General features: G+C 42.4%; 1 protein-coding gene and 1 non-coding gene across 9 annotated transcripts in view; both read left to right on the top strand.

The window, feature by feature from the left end:
- TTC7B (tetratricopeptide repeat domain 7B) overlaps window positions 1-16,368 on the top strand; it is a 254,144-nt gene that overhangs the window by 55,431 nt on the left and 182,345 nt on the right. For all 8 annotated transcript variants that reach the window (XM_019462020.2, XM_019462018.2, XM_019462019.2 and 5 more), the window contains one exon: window positions 8,447-8,577. In XM_019462020.2, the coding sequence (XP_019317565.1) occupies window positions 8,447-8,577 (131 nt within the window). The remainder of the gene's footprint in view (window positions 1-8,446; window positions 8,578-16,368) is intronic.
- LOC128773355 (small nucleolar RNA SNORA11) lies at window positions 4,577-4,706 on the top strand. Its single transcript, XR_008417620.1, has one exon. It is a non-coding gene; the product is annotated as a small nucleolar RNA SNORA11 (small nucleolar RNA).

The following is a 16,368-nucleotide window of genomic DNA, read 5'->3' as shown; positions in this document are numbered from 1 at the left end:
AGATGTGGAGTACTGTCATTTGAAGTAGACCGTGATGAGTTAAACCCTAAAGCGACCACTGACAGTTCTTGGAGACGTCAGTACCCGTTTCAATACGTGATAGAACAAGTACACAGTTGATTGGTCAGTAAGGATAGAAGACCTTGGAACAAAGCAGTCTACTGATTTGACCTAACTGACATTTATATGGCACTCCACCCAGCAACAGAATACACAGTCTTTTTAAGTGTAATGAAACACTTACCAAGATTGACCATATTCTGGGCCAGAATTTTGATTCAAGTTTTAGCAAATTAGAAGGGTTCAACTATGTTCTCTGGCCTGTGTTAGGGATCCTTAAGACCAATTCTCAGGTCAGTGATTCACTAGAAAGACTCGCAGAATTCAGAAAAGTTGTTATGCTCACGGCTTCAGTCGATTACAACAAAGTTTACAGATTACAATATGTAAAGGGAAAAGGCGCTTAGAGCAGAGTCTGGGAGAGGCCAGCCTCAATCTTTCAGTGGTCTTCCCCCAGTGGGGTCATATGGACAGCACTTCATTCTTCCAGGAAGGTTGTGGAACAACACCTACGGAGTATTTGCCAGTCAGGGAAGCTCATTCAAACCTTGGCGTTTAGGGTTTTTATTGGGATTCTGTTATGTAGAAATGGAGCACCCATGGAACTGACTTTAATTATTCGGTTTTTACTATTTCCAGAGGTCAAACGGATATAGGGTGGCCCAAGGCCTTCACCATAAATCACATTATAAGTATAACTATCTGGTGTGACCCAGATTAACAAAGACACTCTTATCAGGTACGATTTTCCAGGATTCTAGAGGTTGTTCGCCAAGAGCTGCACAAGGGCCAGTCCTTTCTTCGGAATGTGCGGAGTTCGAATATCCCAAGCCCACTTAGCCTTTTACTGCACAGACCATAATGGAATTAATTTAGGAATCAATAATAGAAAGATCTTGGGAAAATCCCCAAGTATTTGGCAACTAAATAATACATTTCTAAAGCAGAAATCAAAAGTTAAATTAGAAAGTGTTGTGAACTGAATGAAAAAAAAAACACAACATATCAGTATTTATAGGGTACTGCTAAAGCAGTACTTAGGGAGAAATTTATAGCTGAATGCCTATATTAGGAAAGAAAAAAGGTCTCAGATCTATCCTTTAGCATTCACTTTAAGAAATAAGAAAAGGAAGAGTAGATCAAGTTCAGTGTATACAGAAGAAAGGGAATAGTGAAAACCAGAGCAGAAATAAAGGAAATAGAAAACAGGAAAACAATAGAGGAAAATCAGTGAAACCCCAATCAATGAAGTCAAAAGATCTTTATTGAGAATTTCAATCAAATGGATAAACCGTTAGCTAGACTGTCCAGGATAAAAAGAGAGAACACAAGCTGCCTTGATCAGAGATTCTATAGATTTTAAAAGGATCAGGGAATATTCTAAACAGCACCATGTCCGTAGATTTGACAACTCAGAAGAAATGGACAAATTACTTGAAAGATGTAAACTACCAAAGCTCATGTAAGGAGAATGGGATCATCTGAACAACCCTGTATCAAAGACATTGAATTTGTAGTTAAAAGCTTCCCACAGAGAAAACTCTAGGTCCAGATGGCTTCCCTGGTAACTTCTCCCAAAAACTTAAGAACAAAATAACAATTCCATGCCAACTCCTCCTGAAAATTGAAGAGGAGGGAATATTTCTCAAGTCATTTTATGAAGTTAGCATTTATACAAATCCCAAATCCATTACAAGAAAACTATGGATGAATATTCCTCATGTACAGAGATGGAAAAAATTTTAAGCAAAATTTTAACAAGTCAAATCTGACAGTATAAAAAAAGATAATACATCATGGTCAGTGGGGTTTATTTCAGGAAAGGAAGTTTGTTTTCATATGTGAAAATCAGTCAGTGTAATTCACCAGATTAAAAAACTAAAGGAGAAAAAAGCCATCTGATTATCTCAGTGGACACAGAAAAAGGATTTGAGAAAATTCAGCATCTATTCTTGATATTAACTCATAGTAAAATTGGTGTAGAAGAGATCTTCCTCAGCCTGATAAAGGGCATCTGTGAAACACTCACAATTAACATCAAACTTAATGGTGGAGGGCTGGTGCTTTTTCCCTAACACCAGGAATGAGGTAAGGATTTCTGCCCTCACCACTACATTCAGCATTTTACTGGAAATTCTTTGCAGCAAGGCATAAGGCAGTACCTAGAAATAAAAGGCATCCGGATTGGAAAGGATGAAGCAAAACTGCCTTTTATTTGCAAACAACATGAGTATTTTTGTAGAAATTCTGAGGGACCCTACAGGACCCTACAAAAATGGTGGTAGAATAAGTGAATTTAACAAAGTTACAGATTTCAAGATCCATATTCAAAAATTTATTGTGGTTTTATATATAGCAGTGAACAAAAGGAAATTGAAATTAAAACAGTATCATTTATAACACCATGACAAATATGAAATACTTAAGGGTAAATCTGCGGAAAGGTTTGCAAGGCACATACACTGGAAGCTACAAACCATTGCTAAGAGAAGTTAAAGACCTACAGAAATGAAGAGACATACTGTGTTCATGAGTCAGAAAACTCGATATTGTTAAGATGCCAGTTCTTCCCAAATTGATCTATAAATTCAACACAATCTTCATCAAAAGCCCAGCCAACTTAAAAAAATATATTGACAAGAAGATTTCATGTGGAAGTGTAAAGGACTAAGAATAGCCCTCCCCCCCCCCCCCAAAAAAAAGAACCTGATAAATGGGAACAAAATTGGAACACTAACACTGCTTTCAAGATTTATAAAGGTGCTGTAGTCAAGACAGGGTGCTATTGGCATAAATATAGACAATTGGCTCATTGAAACAGAATAGAGAGTCTAGAAAAAGACTCACATGTATATCCCCATCTGATTTTTCACAAAAGTGCAAAGGCAATTCCATGTGAAATAAAAATCTTCGATAAGTAGTACATTTGGATGTCTATCTATAAAGAAGTAAACTGCGATCTCTATCTTGCAATATATACAAAAAATATTTATTCTTTAAATGTTTATTTTTATTTTTGAGAAAGAGAGAAAGAGAGCATGTGTGCAAGCAGGGGAGGGGCACAGAGAGAGAGAGAGAGAGAGAGAGGGAGACACAGAATCCAAAGCAGACTCCATGCCAACAGTAGTGAGCTCAATATGGGGCTTGAACTCACGAACCATGAGATCATGCCTAAGGCGAAGTTGGATGCTCAACTGACTGAACCACCCAGGCAGCCCTACAAAAATTATTTTAAAATGGATCATAGACCTAGATGTAAAACCTACCCTATAAAAATTTCACAAGAACGTATAAGAAGAAAAGCCTTTGGGGGCACCTGGGTGACTCAGTTGGTTAAGTGTCCAACGTCAGCTCAGGTCATGATCTTGTGGTCTGTGGGTTTGAGCCCCACGTCAGGCTCTGTGCTGATAGCTCAGAGCCTGGAGCCTGCTTTGGATTCTGTGTCTCCCTCTCTCTCTGCCCCTTCCCTGTCCACACTCTGTCTGTCTCTCAAAAGTAAACACTTCAAAAAAAGAAAAAAAAAAGAAAGAAAAGCCTTTGTAACCTTGGGTTATGCAAATATTTCTTAGATAGGAAACCCAAAGCACAGTCTATAAGAGAAAATATTGATATGTTTGACTTCATCAAAATTTAAGATTTCTGATCTTCAAAAGACATATTAAGACATGTCTTAACATTATAGATGAGAGAAAATATTGGCAAATCCCATATCTGATAGAAAACTTGTATTCAGAATATATAAAGGACTCTTAAAAGCTCAATAATAAGAGAACAAACAACCCAGTAAAAATGGATAAAGGATTTTAATAGACATTTCTTCAGAGAAGATCTATGAATAACAAATAAGCACGCGAAGAGATGGTTAGTTTCATTAGTCATTATGGAAACACCCATCAAAATCACAATGAGATCACTTCACACCCGCTAGGACGGCTCCAATAAAACAGACAATAATGAGTGTTGGGGAGGATGTGGAGAAACTGGACCGCCCCTAAACTGTAAGATGCTATTGCCACTTTGGAAAACAGTTTAGTATTTCTTAAATAATGAAACATAAATTTATTATCTGACCCAATAATTCCACTTCTAAGTGCATACCCATTGAAAGAGAATTGAAAAGATATGTCCACACAAAAAATTATACATGAATGGTCATAGCAGCATCATTCATAATAGCCAAAAGGTGGAAACAACCCAAAGGTCCATTAGTGGCAAGTGGGCAGGTACAATGCAGTCTATCCATACAACAATACAAAGAAATGGAGTACTGTTGTAATTTGGATGAACATCGAAAACCGTATGCTAAGTGAAAGAAGCTAGACGCAAAAGACCACATATTAAATGATTCTGTTTTTATGAAATGTCCAGAAAAGGTAACTCTCCGGAAACAGAAAGGAAATTAGTGGTTCCCTGAGGCAGGGGGTGGGCAGAAAGGATCACTGGGGGATGACGGAAATGTTCTACAACTGTATCGTGTTGATGGCTGCACAGCTCTGAGTTTATTAAAAGCTGTTGAGGGGTGTGATCAGAGCAGGGGGCCTGAAGAAATGGCTCTTCTGTTTACAACACACCCAACAGGAATCTGGGTTCGTTGTGACAAGGGGCACAAACCTTGTGGCTTTCCTATGAACAGATACCCTACATGTGTCAAAAAAATAAAAATAAAATAAGATAAAAGTTGTTGAATTGCATACTTAAACTGAGTGAATTTTATGGTATATAAATTATCCCTCAGGAGAGGTTTGTTTGTTTGTGTTTGGAAAAAATGGTATAGAGTAGTTAGGACAGCCTAGTATTGTGGAAAGAATAGACAAATAAACGCATGGAACAGAACAGAGAGGCCAGAAATAAACCCATTCAACTATAGCCAACTGATTTATTTTAATGGGGATATGAAACTTTTATTTATTATTTTAGAGAGGGGGAGAGAGAGAGAGAGAGAGAGAGAGAGAGAATGTGAGTAGGGGAGAGGTGCAGAGGGAGAGAGAGAGAATCCCAAGCAGACTCCATGCTCTGTGCCGAGCACAATGTAGGGCTTGATCCCACGATCCTGGGATCATGACCTGAGCAGAAATCAAGAGTTGGACGCTTAACCGACTGAGCCACCCAGATGTCCCATATAATCCACTGATTTTTGATAAAGGCACAAAAGCAACTCAGTGGGGGAAAGATAGTTTCTCCGACAAATGGTGCTGGCACAACTGGACATCCACATGCAAAAGAGAAAAATCTAGACACAAACTTTACACCTTTCACAAATGTTAACTCAAAATGGATTAGACCTAAGTAGAAAACGCAAAGCTGTAAAACTTCTAGAAGATAACATAGGGAAAAAAATCTAGGTGACCTTAGGTTTGGCAGTGGGGTTTTAGATACCACACCAAGATCACAGTCCGTGAAAAAAAAGATTGATAGGCTTTATTAAAACTAAAACCCTCTCGTTCTGTGAAAGACATTGTTCAGAGAATGAAAAGACAAGTCATAGACTCTAATAAAATACTGGCAGATATTTGCAAATATCCGATAAATGAGTTGTATCCAAAATATACAAAGAAATCTTAAAACTCAACCATAGGAAAATAAACAACCCAATTGAAAAAAACGCAAAAGATCTGACCAGACACTTCACCAGAGGAAGTATACAGATGGAAAATAAGCATGAGAAGATATGCTTAGCATCATTTGTCTTTAGGGAATTGCAAATTACAACGAGGAGATACTACCACATACCTATTAGAATGACTAAAATCCAGAAAACTGGTAACACCAAGTGCTGACAAGGATGCTGAGAAATACTAAGTCTCATTCATTGCTGGTGAGAATGCAAAATGGTACAGCCACTTTGCAAGACAGTTTGGCAGTTTCTGACAAAGCTAAAAATATTGTTTCAAAGTTATTTGTAAACAAAATATGTTTATGTAGCTATGAAAAAAATTTTTTTTAATGTTTATTATTGAGAGACAGAGAGACACAGAGCATGAGCAGGGGAGGGGCAGAGAGAGAGGGAGACACAGAATCCGAAGCAGGCTCCAGGCTCTTAGCTGTCAGCAAAGAGCCTGTCGCGGGGCTTGAACTCACAAACTGCGAGATCATGACCTGAGCCGAAGTCGGTCGCTTAACCAACTGAGCCACCCAGGCACCCCATTTGTAGCTATTTCTTACAGAGTCTCACTCTTGGTATTGATTGACCCATTTGAATTGAAGACTATGTTCACACAAAAACTTGCATGTGAATGTTTATAGGAGCTTTATTTGTAATTGCCAAAACTTGGGGTCAACCTAAGTGCCTTTCTCCCTTCCTTCCTTCCTTCCTTCCTTCCTTCCTTCCTTCCTTCCTTTCTTTTTTTAATGTTTATTTATTTTTGAGAGAGAGAGAGAGAGACAGACAGAGCGTGAGTGGGGCAGGGGCAGAGACAGGCTGTCAGCACAGAGCCCAATGCCGTGCTTGAACTTGTAAACAGCGAGATCATGACCCAGGCTGAAGTCAGATGCTTAAGCCCCAACCAAGGTGACTTTCAATGGATTAATGAATAAATGGAATATTGTAAAGGGACAAAAAGAACTGATCAGACCACAAGAAGATGCAGAGGGACCTTAAATGCTAAGTTAAAAATGAAAGTGAAGTTAAAAGTGAAAGGGAAAATGCTACATGCTGCATGATTGCAATTATATGACATCTTGGATAAGGCAAGACCATAAAGACAGTGAAAAGATTAGTGGTTGCCAGGGGCTCAGGAGGAGGGGTATAGAGATGAGTAGGTGGGGCATGGGACGTCTTTAGGGCAGTGAATTTGTCTGTAGGACACTGTAATGGTGGATACATGACAAAACATTTGTTAAAACTCATCAAGTACAGAACACAGTGAACCCTAATGTGGTTTAACTATGGACTTTAGTTAATAAAACATAAAATTAAATAAAAATAAAAAATCATCATGATGAAACATTGAAAAAAATGTTTTGCTTGTTGTATGCCAATTTCATCCCAATAAAGCTGCTAAAAAAATGACAAAATCTTTGAGCCGTCACTTTCTGTGACAAACTGGTAACCTCTGAGCTCCCAGGCACGCTGTCCTCAGTTGTTGCGTCCTTGTGAATAGAAGTGGCTTCTCCTCTTTCCTGTTCAGTACAGACACCTCTCTCGTGGCTTTTTGCAGCCTTGGAGGGACGGTCACTGATAAGAGCAGCTTGGAAGAGGCTGTTCTCAACATGATGACACATGAAAGAATGGGTCATTTGCTGACGCTCAGCATGTCTGGTCTCCTCTCTGTAGTGGGTCTGCTCTGAAAATTAGCAACTAACTAGATGGGTGTCATTTGGGAGGCTGGAGACCTGAATTCTGATTCCTGTTGTTCTATTAACCGACTGTCAGGTTTTAGACAAATCACTTACTTTCACCCTGGCCGATCTCAGCTTCTTGGTCTATAAAATGAGTGGGTTTTCCGGGGGTGGGAATTTCTCTGGCTTCTTCCAGTTCCAGACCCCCTTTCTGTCAATATCAAAACTTCTCCCGCACTTTTCCCTGGAGTGGAATATATGCCATGGTGTATACATATGTCCCAGGGCACTTGTCACAGGAGAAGCCCTTTTGTGTAGAGTCACCGGAGACCCTCCCTCTCTCTGCCTCCAGTTGTGGGTGGAGACCGGGGGGCGACTGGTTGCCCAGGGCCGGGCCAGAGGTTGGTGCTGGTTCAGGCAACAGCTGTTCATAGCATTCTTATTTTTTCAGTCTTCGTACTTTTGTACCTCCCAGCCCTGAACTCTCTCTTGGCAAAGAGGATCTCTTCTGTCTCCAAAGAAATGCCCACAAAGCAGCTCTGGTATTTTCTTAGCCCACAGCGGAGAGGTGGTCTGTGGGGCTATTGTGACTCCCAAAAGTCTAAAGCTCAGAGTTGGAAGATTTTCCTAGTAACTGAGACTCCTGAGAGCATTTAACATTTTTTTTTTTTTTTTTATGTTCAATTAGTTAAGTGTAGATTTTGGGATAGAAGATATTCTTTAGCTAGTATTGTGCTGTGAGTCAAGCTTTGCTTACTTTAAGGGCCTTGGGCCATACCTTGAATGAGAAGCTCTGTTAGGTCTGAATGGGGTCATGGTAAAGTACCCGGTCAAATTCTCAACCTGGATATCAAAGTCATGGGGTAATTTCTGTGTATTTGGGGGCCTCTTTCATGTGTCACATACGGATATTCTTTTTGGTGTCTCATTTTGATGTTCCATTTTGTCCTTAGGGAGGGTAGAGGGCAGAGAAGCCGCTTCTCTGACAGTTTATGATATCCTGGGACCATCTTCTGGTCCTCTAGGGCAATACTGAAAAATTAAGCTCCATGAAAAACAACTCACCCAGTTTTTGTATGTTTGATTTTTTTGTTTGTTTGTTTTTTAGGACTTTGTTTAGAGAAGTTGCCTGTTTCCTCTTCTACCAGTAACCTCCACGTGGACCGGGAACAGGATGTCATCACCTGCTATGAGAAAGCAGGCGACATTGCACTCCTGTACCTCCAAGAGATAGAGAGGGTAAGTGAGGAGCGTGTGTTCGCTCCAGCTGATAACTTTTTAAAAATTTCAAACCAGACCGTAGAGAACTGTGGTCAACCTCTGGAAAACCTTCCACGTGTCTGCCTCTGGGTGAAAGCTTTCCTTACATTTTTCAGCGCATGGGAGATGGTGGGGATTGTGGCATCTTGTGAAAAGTGTTTGGGAAGCATTTTAGTATCCTCAGAGCAGAAGTGACAGTGTGCCCCGGGGCTGGTTAGTCATTCATGTTCTCCTACGCGAAGTGGGTTGTACTTGCACGGATGATATGCCCACATGATGTACATCTGGGGTTTGGGAGGCTTTACATCCATAGTTACATGAAAGGTCGGCTGGGGACTCCCGGCTGACCTGCTCGGAGCAGGTGCGTATCCCCCGAAACCATCTGGGATGGTTTACCTCCAGCAGACAGTGGTTGCCTGTGGTGTGGGGAACCAAGCCGGCAGCTGACAAGGGGGCCCCCCTGGGCAGGGATGGAGGGAAGATACCTGCGCTCACGCCCTCGGGCAGAGGAGGTCGGAGCCAGCCAGGAGATGGGGCCAGCCAGGTGCGGGCAGCTTGTCTGTTTAGAAGGATCGCTGTCTTTTGGCTCTGCTCTCTCCTCAACCTTTCTGTGTGTAAAAGGAACGTCTACTTTATGAAGTTCTTGTGGAGATGGTAAAAGGACGTGTCAGTGAAGGAACTTAGCCCCGATGCAGAAATATACTGGATTCTTGGTACACGTCACTTATTTTCTACTAATAACAATGGGTTCTAGCCATCTCTACCCCCAGCAGAGTTTCCTGGCATTCTGACCAAGGGCTTGCCACCGGTGTTTCCCCCTTCACACCCAGAGACATGTCCTACGAGACTTTGAAAATGACACATGTCTTGTTTCTCATCAAGTTTATGAGTTCTCTGTTTCCCTAAGGATTAGAATGGGGAGGGGCTGCCAAAGTCTGGTTAGCTCTGTTACGTTGTATGTGTACAGACTGAAGCAGTTTCTTCCCTTAAGTCTTCTCATAACGTGTTGATGTGTGTGATAAGGATCAAAATTGCCTTGTAAGGGGCAGGGAGTGCAGGTGAGAGCCAGAGAGAGGAGTCTGGGGGAATGAGGGGACCAGCGTTTGACCTGGCCGACACCAGCATGGGTTGTAAATCGAGGTCATGGTGTCTGGGAATTCAGGAAGATACTTGGCCGTCTTGCCAAAACGTCCCCTCAGAAGGCTGCTCATATGAGAAAGGAATTTTTCAGTTATTCAGAATTTCTGGTATGATCTTTAAAGAAATGGTCGTGCAGCCTGCTTTAAAATGCACAGCGTCTTGAACGTCCGTCTCCCTGATAGCCAGTGCTTGGAAGTGGAGACGTCTCTTACCCAGCCAAGCAGTTCTTGTTGACCACACAGCCTTTGCCACTTAGGGGCCCTTATTTTGCACCTTACTTGCCAACAGTTGTCTGGCCCCATTACCTCGGGGCTGCCTTCTCCCGGCTGGAGGAAAGGAGTTCATCTGTGACACGTGTCTTTAATGACGTGGGGACTGGCAGCTCTGGATGTACTTCCTGTCGTGTTCAGTGACAACCACCAGTTCACTGTCGGGTTCTCCCGCCAGACCACCAAGGAGACTTGTATAATCATAGAATTTAAAAGAAAAACTTTTTTGTGCGGTGTTGGGGAAACAGTGGTCATAGGATGTGAGATTTGGAGATGAAAATGGAGGCCCAGACAGGGAGGACCCACAGGAAGTTAGGACCACAGGTAGGATTAGAACTCTTCTGACACCAAGTTCAGGGCTCACTCATGTCAGGCTGCTGCACACAAGTACAAGGCAGTGTCGTTTCCCACACCCTTCCCGACAGAAAGCGCTCAGGAGGTATTTGGCCAAGCGAGCGTAGCTCTCGGTAGCGCGGGGAAGCAGCCTCAGCCTAGGGTGTAATCTCGGGGTATAGATGATTTTCACATTTCTGGCTCTGATTTTCCAGTGTGAGTTTTGCTTTATGGGAAATCACTTTGGCCCCCCCCCCCCCCCCCCCCCCCAGATACAACATGCTGGGGTATTAGTGATGAGAGAGACGGAATGAGCCACATATCTGTTTTGACTGTAGTAGGTGCTTGAGAAGCCATTTGTAGATTGATGGGAAGCATGGGGGAAAAATAGCCTTTCTAAGTGACTGCTGGGCTGGGTGGATGTTCAAGGTCTTGATGAAGCAAGATTGGTGTTCTATGCAGAAGATACCTACTTGGCCTCTTTTTTTTTTTTTTTTTTTTTAAGTTTGAAGTTAAAATGACTTTTAAGAATTATGCTAACAGAAATGTTAGGGAAATAGAATCTGAAAGAAGTCACAGACTAGGACAAGCCGAGGTTCATAGTGCTTTGTTTTTCTGGGTGGGCAGGCCTTTGAAGTAGAAAATCCCACACACACTGTTCTGGTATTCGTTCTGCTGGGCACAGGCAGACGGTCACTCAGTGGTTTCCCCCCATTTACAGGCCATTCCGTAGCAAAGAAACTTCCGTTGGCCAGGACCTTCAGCATTTTATCTACTAGTGGTGGTTTTTTGTTTGTTTGTTTGTTTGGGTTTTCTGAGTGGTTTTCTTCATTCACTAGCAAGAAGAAAATTGGGGGAGAAGTTTTGAGGACAGGGTGGAGTGACACGGTCAATATTTTTTCATGATGTGACACCCCCAAACCGTGTTTCGGAGATGTTTGAGAATGTTAGATTTGTGAGGCAGCTGACTTAAGCTGTGAGAGGCAGCAGAGCGCAGTGGTATAGTGACAGCCAGGGTTGGGATCTTGGATTTGCCACCTCCTAGCTGTGGCACTTTGGGAAAGTTACTCAACCTTTCTGTGCCACCCGAAGATCCTCATCTGTATCATGGCAATAATAATTGCTGTAAGGGTGCCATGAGGATAAAATGGGTTCACTCATAGGCCTGCCATCATATGGTTAGCGGTGGAATCTTTCCTAATCTTAGAAGATTTCAGATAGTTGGATAAAAATCTGGAATATTATTAACACACTGGTTTTGTTTTTTGTTTTTTTTGTTTTTTTGTTTTTGTTTTATTAAACTGTTAAATAATTTTTAGCAGAATATTTATGGAGTGATTTTTTTTCAGAACTTTTCCCTTTCTTGTGCAGAAGCCCTAACAGGATGGCGTCTTGCCTGGAGTCCTCATGTCATATCTGGATTCCGGACTTCTGTTTACCCCTGACTGTTTGACCTTGGTCCAGTCATATATTTCCGTGTGCTTCGACTTTCCATTGTCACGGTGGGGCTAACACTGCCTGGTGTGTTTGGGGCTGGTGTTTTCCACCCCGTATGGGACGTGCCATGTGTTATTGTCCCCCTGCCCCTTGTCCAGAGGTGGAGGCAGGGCCGAAGAAAATTTGAATCCACGAAAGCAGGGTGATTCAATATTTGTTTAGAGTTGTTCCTGTTATCTTAGGGTTAAAGAGCCATCTAATTTTCTCAGTTTGTTCTCTGAAGGGGAGTAAGACACTCCTACAATTGTGCACATATAGTAATTTAATCAAACAAATCGAATTAGAACGGATCGAATTAGAAAGGACACAGGCTGTCCTTGATTTGTTTGTCTCGAGCTGGTGGCATTATGCCAACGGTAAATAAAGTTACCTGCCCCACAAGGAGCGTCTCCTGGTGCAGCGATAGGAATAAAGATGACTTCATTTTTGAAGAGCATAAGCCGAGCCCCGCTTTTGGCAAATGAAATCATCCCGTCTGTGTCCTTTGCACGCCTCAGCCAACCAGCTGGTTACGGCTTTCTTGAGGAGAAGCCGCGCCGGGGTTCAGCTTCACCTTCTGCCGGCAGTTCGTTTCTTCACGCCCGATTTTAGAAAAGAAGTCACTGCTAAATTACGGGGCGCCGGAGACGTTTCGTGGGCAGTTTCAGTGCTGACGTTTGGAGGAGAAAACAACTGGTCCCCAAATATCGCGGGGCCCGGCCCGGGACTCCTGCTCCATCAAGGCGTTGCTCCCTGGCCAGCACGGGAGGCGCCCGCAGTGACGTCGTTGACGTGCCGGACTCTGGACCGGATGACATGGAGGTCACGGCGGGTCTTGAATTCACACGAGGTGTCCCAGGAGAAGGACCCTGCGCCGCTGATGGGGAAGGCAGGGGGTGACTCTGGAGGTCCACATGGCCGTGCTTTTGGCTTTAAAACGTGAGACGGTAAAGAAGAAGATCCTTGGTTCCCTCCGCCTCTCCACGGCCTGCCTTTCCACCCAGGCCAGAGCACCAGGTGACTGTTCGTAGCTTACGAACTTTGCTTCCTTAAAGAAACGTCGAGAGGCTGACTAGCCAGTAAATGTGCTCTGACTGTGGGCCTGCCATCTGGCTGCCTGGGAGAGGAGGCCACACACACTTGAAGAAGCAGAGGTAGAAAAGTCTGGAAACCGGAAAAGAACAGCAGCTGATTTTAATTTTCGTGTGTTCCCGGCCAGCCTTTCCCCTCGTAATTGCGTGGCATTCACGAGTTTCGTATCTGTCCTTTGTCACTCAACATTACGTCGGGACTTCAGAATGTTTTCATGGCCAAATAATATTTCATCGAGTGGCCGGTCTCTCTGACAGAATCAGCTTACTGCCGGGTCTGCCCCGTTGTTGTAAATAACGTGGCGATGACAGCTTCCTGCGGGGGCCTCTCCCCCTTTGCTTTCGTTGTTTCCTGACGGCAGATTCCTGCAAGTGGAGATATTTTCGACATTCTCATTAACTACATATTGTGTCCATTGGCTCCCTACGAGTCACACTAACATCTCCCTTCGGCGCGCTGGGAGCATAATGGTTGCTTTGCACTCTCAACGGGCTTGCTGTTGTGTAAAGGTTATTTTGCTGATCTGCTAGGTGGAAAAACGGGACCTTGCTTGCAGTTTTCGTTTGCGTTCCTTTGACTATCAGTCAGGCTGAAATTTTGTCCATCTACTCCCAGGTTGCGTTTTGTCTCTTTTTGAATGACAGCTTTATTGAGTTATAATTCACCTACCATACAGTTCACCTATTTATTTATTTATTTATTTATTTAACGTTTATTTATTTTTGAGACAGAGAGAGAGACAGAGCATGAAGGGGGGGGGGGTGGGTCAGAGAGAGGGAGACACAGAATCCGAAACAGGCTCCAGGCTCTGAGCTGTCAGCGCAGAGCCCGACGCGGGGCTCGAACTCACGGACCGTGAGATCAGGACCTGAGCCGAAGTCGGCCGCTTAACCGACTGAGCCACCCAGGCGCCCCCAGTTCACCTATTTAAAGGAAACCATCCATCTGTGGGTTTCAGCCCCGCATCATGCTCTGTGCTGACAGCTCAGAGCCTGGAGCCTGCTTCAGATTTTGAGTCTCCCTCTCTCTCTGCCCCTCCCCCGCTCAGGTGCTGTCTCTCTCAAAAATGAATAAATGTTAACGATTTTTGAAAAAACAGCTATTTTAAAGGACACCATGCAGTACTTTTTAACATATTTAGAGTTGTATAACCATTCGCCAATATTTAATTCCAGAACATTTTTGTTACCCCCAAAAGAGACCCTGTACCCGTTAGCACTCACTCCCCATTTGCCTCCGGTCTCCCCGGTGTGTATAGATTTGTATATTCTAGATTTTTCATTCAAGTAGAACCCTACCACCTGTGGTCTTTTATGACTGGCTTCTTGGCTTCGTCCATCTCGTGGCACGTTCCAGTGCTTCATTTCTTTTTATCGACAGATGTGCCATTTTGTGGATATACTGTCCAGCATTTTATCATTCACCATTCGGGTTGCTTCCAGGTTTTGGCTGTTATAATAATGCTTCTATAAATTTTCACATATAAGATTTTATGTGGGCAATGTTTTCATTTTTCTTGAGTATATTCTTAGGAGTGGAAACTGGTAACTTTATGTTTAACCTAGTAACATTCCTTTCTTGCCTGTGTTTACTTCCTGTCCAATTTTTGGATGAAGTTTTTTTTTTCTGATAATTTGAATAAAGTCTTATATCATAAATATGTTAGCCTTTTAATCATGTTTGCTCTGAATATTTTCCCAACCAGTAAATTTCCGTTTGCAAGTTGCTTATAAAATTTAAATCTGTATATAGTTGAATCTGATTTTTTAAATTACATGTACCTCATTGTTTTAAGGCTGAAATCATTGGGGCACCTGGGTGGCTCAGTCGGTTAAGCAGCCGACTTTGGCTCAGGTCATGATGTCACAGTTCATGAGTTCGAGCCCCGAGTCGGGCTTTGTGCTGATGGTGCAGAGCCCGCTTGGGATTCTCTCTTTCTTCCTCTATCTCTGCCCCTTCCCTCACTTGCTCTCTCTCTCAAAATAAAGGAACCAAACCAATTAGACAATAAATTTCATATTAAAAAAAAAGCTGAAATCTTGGGATAACCCCCTCCAGGATTTAACATTTTTTTCAACCATTTTCCATATTTTTATTATTTATTAAAGAAATCGTTTTAATGTTTATTTATTTTTGAGAGAGAGAGACAGAGACAGAGTGCAAGCAGGGGAGGGGCAGAGAGAGGGAGAAGTAGAATCTGAAGCAGGCTCCAGGCTCTGAACTGTCAGCACAGAGCCCGACGTGGGGCTCAAACTCGTAAACGATGAGATCATGACCTGAGGTGAAGTCAGATGCTCAACTGACTGAGCCACCTAGGCGCCCCTCCATGTTTTTGAAAACAACTTTTAATTTCTAAATCTTCTTGGGATTTATTTTGTTGTATGATGTAGATATGCCTCTAAATTACTGTTTTTCTCCAATTTCACTGCTGCTTTGAGATGATCTTTTTTTTTTCACATTTTCTGTCATATATTTTAAGTCATTCAATAAAATTTTAGATACAACAGTCATTTCTGGCTGTCCTAGTTTGTTCTCCTAATCTTCTATTGCACCAATATGACACTACTTAATAAGTACTTCTTTATGATGAGTTTCAACATCTGAAAGGATTAGTAACTACGCATTAGTCTTATTTTTCAGAATATCCCTTGTTCTTTTCTCATGATACTTCTAGGTGAATTTTAGAATAATTCTGTTGAGTTCTAGAAAAATCCTGTTGGGATTGGTTGGATTTTTATGAACCCTATACATGATTTGGAGAATCATATCTAGTCTTCACTCATCTATGACCATGATACCACTTTCCGTTTTGTAAGACTTCTTGTTTCACAGATTGTAGTCAATTTACTTTATTCCCAGATCTTTTCCATTTGTATTGCCTTGTGAATAGGATCATTATTTTTTAATTATATTTTCGCGCATAGCAGTGCTATTAATTTTTTCGTTCACTTACACCAACATTTACCGAGTGCCTTCTGTGCTCTGCAGTGTGCTTGACACGAGGGACACTGGAATTAATAAGCCACAGAGTACGTCCTTAGGAAACGGATGATCTCGTGAGGACACAGGTCTGTAACCAGTGTGGGCAGTGTTTTGGTGGGGAACACTCAGCAGACTCTGCAAGCCCAGAGAAGGGTCTTGGTGGAGCAGCATGGTAGGTCAGGGAGGGCTCCTGAAAGACAGGACACCTGAGCTGAATTTTAAAGGCTGACAAGGGTGGCAGCATAGGATCATTAGCCACAGTCCTGAATTCTGTAAAAATAGAATTGATTCTTTTCATTTTTCTAAGAATATGAATACATGGCAGAGGAGTGATTTTTGTTGTTGTTTCCTCCTGTCTAATATTTTCCGTCTTATCCCTCTCATGCCGTCCCTCCAGATCTTTCCCCCCATCTCCAGTTTTTCTAAAGCAATGTTAAAAGAATGAAAGTGGTAGAAAATGTAGAAAATGCCCTTATTT

The sequence above is a fragment of the Panthera pardus genome, unplaced genomic scaffold (genome assembly GCF_024362965.1).
Source record: "Panthera pardus isolate Hobbes unplaced genomic scaffold, ASM2436296v1 HiC_scaffold_24, whole genome shotgun sequence".
NCBI lineage: Eukaryota > Metazoa > Chordata > Mammalia > Carnivora > Felidae > Panthera > Panthera pardus.
Note: the sequence above shows the minus strand (reverse complement) of the source record. Positions and strands in the feature narration are given on the sequence as shown.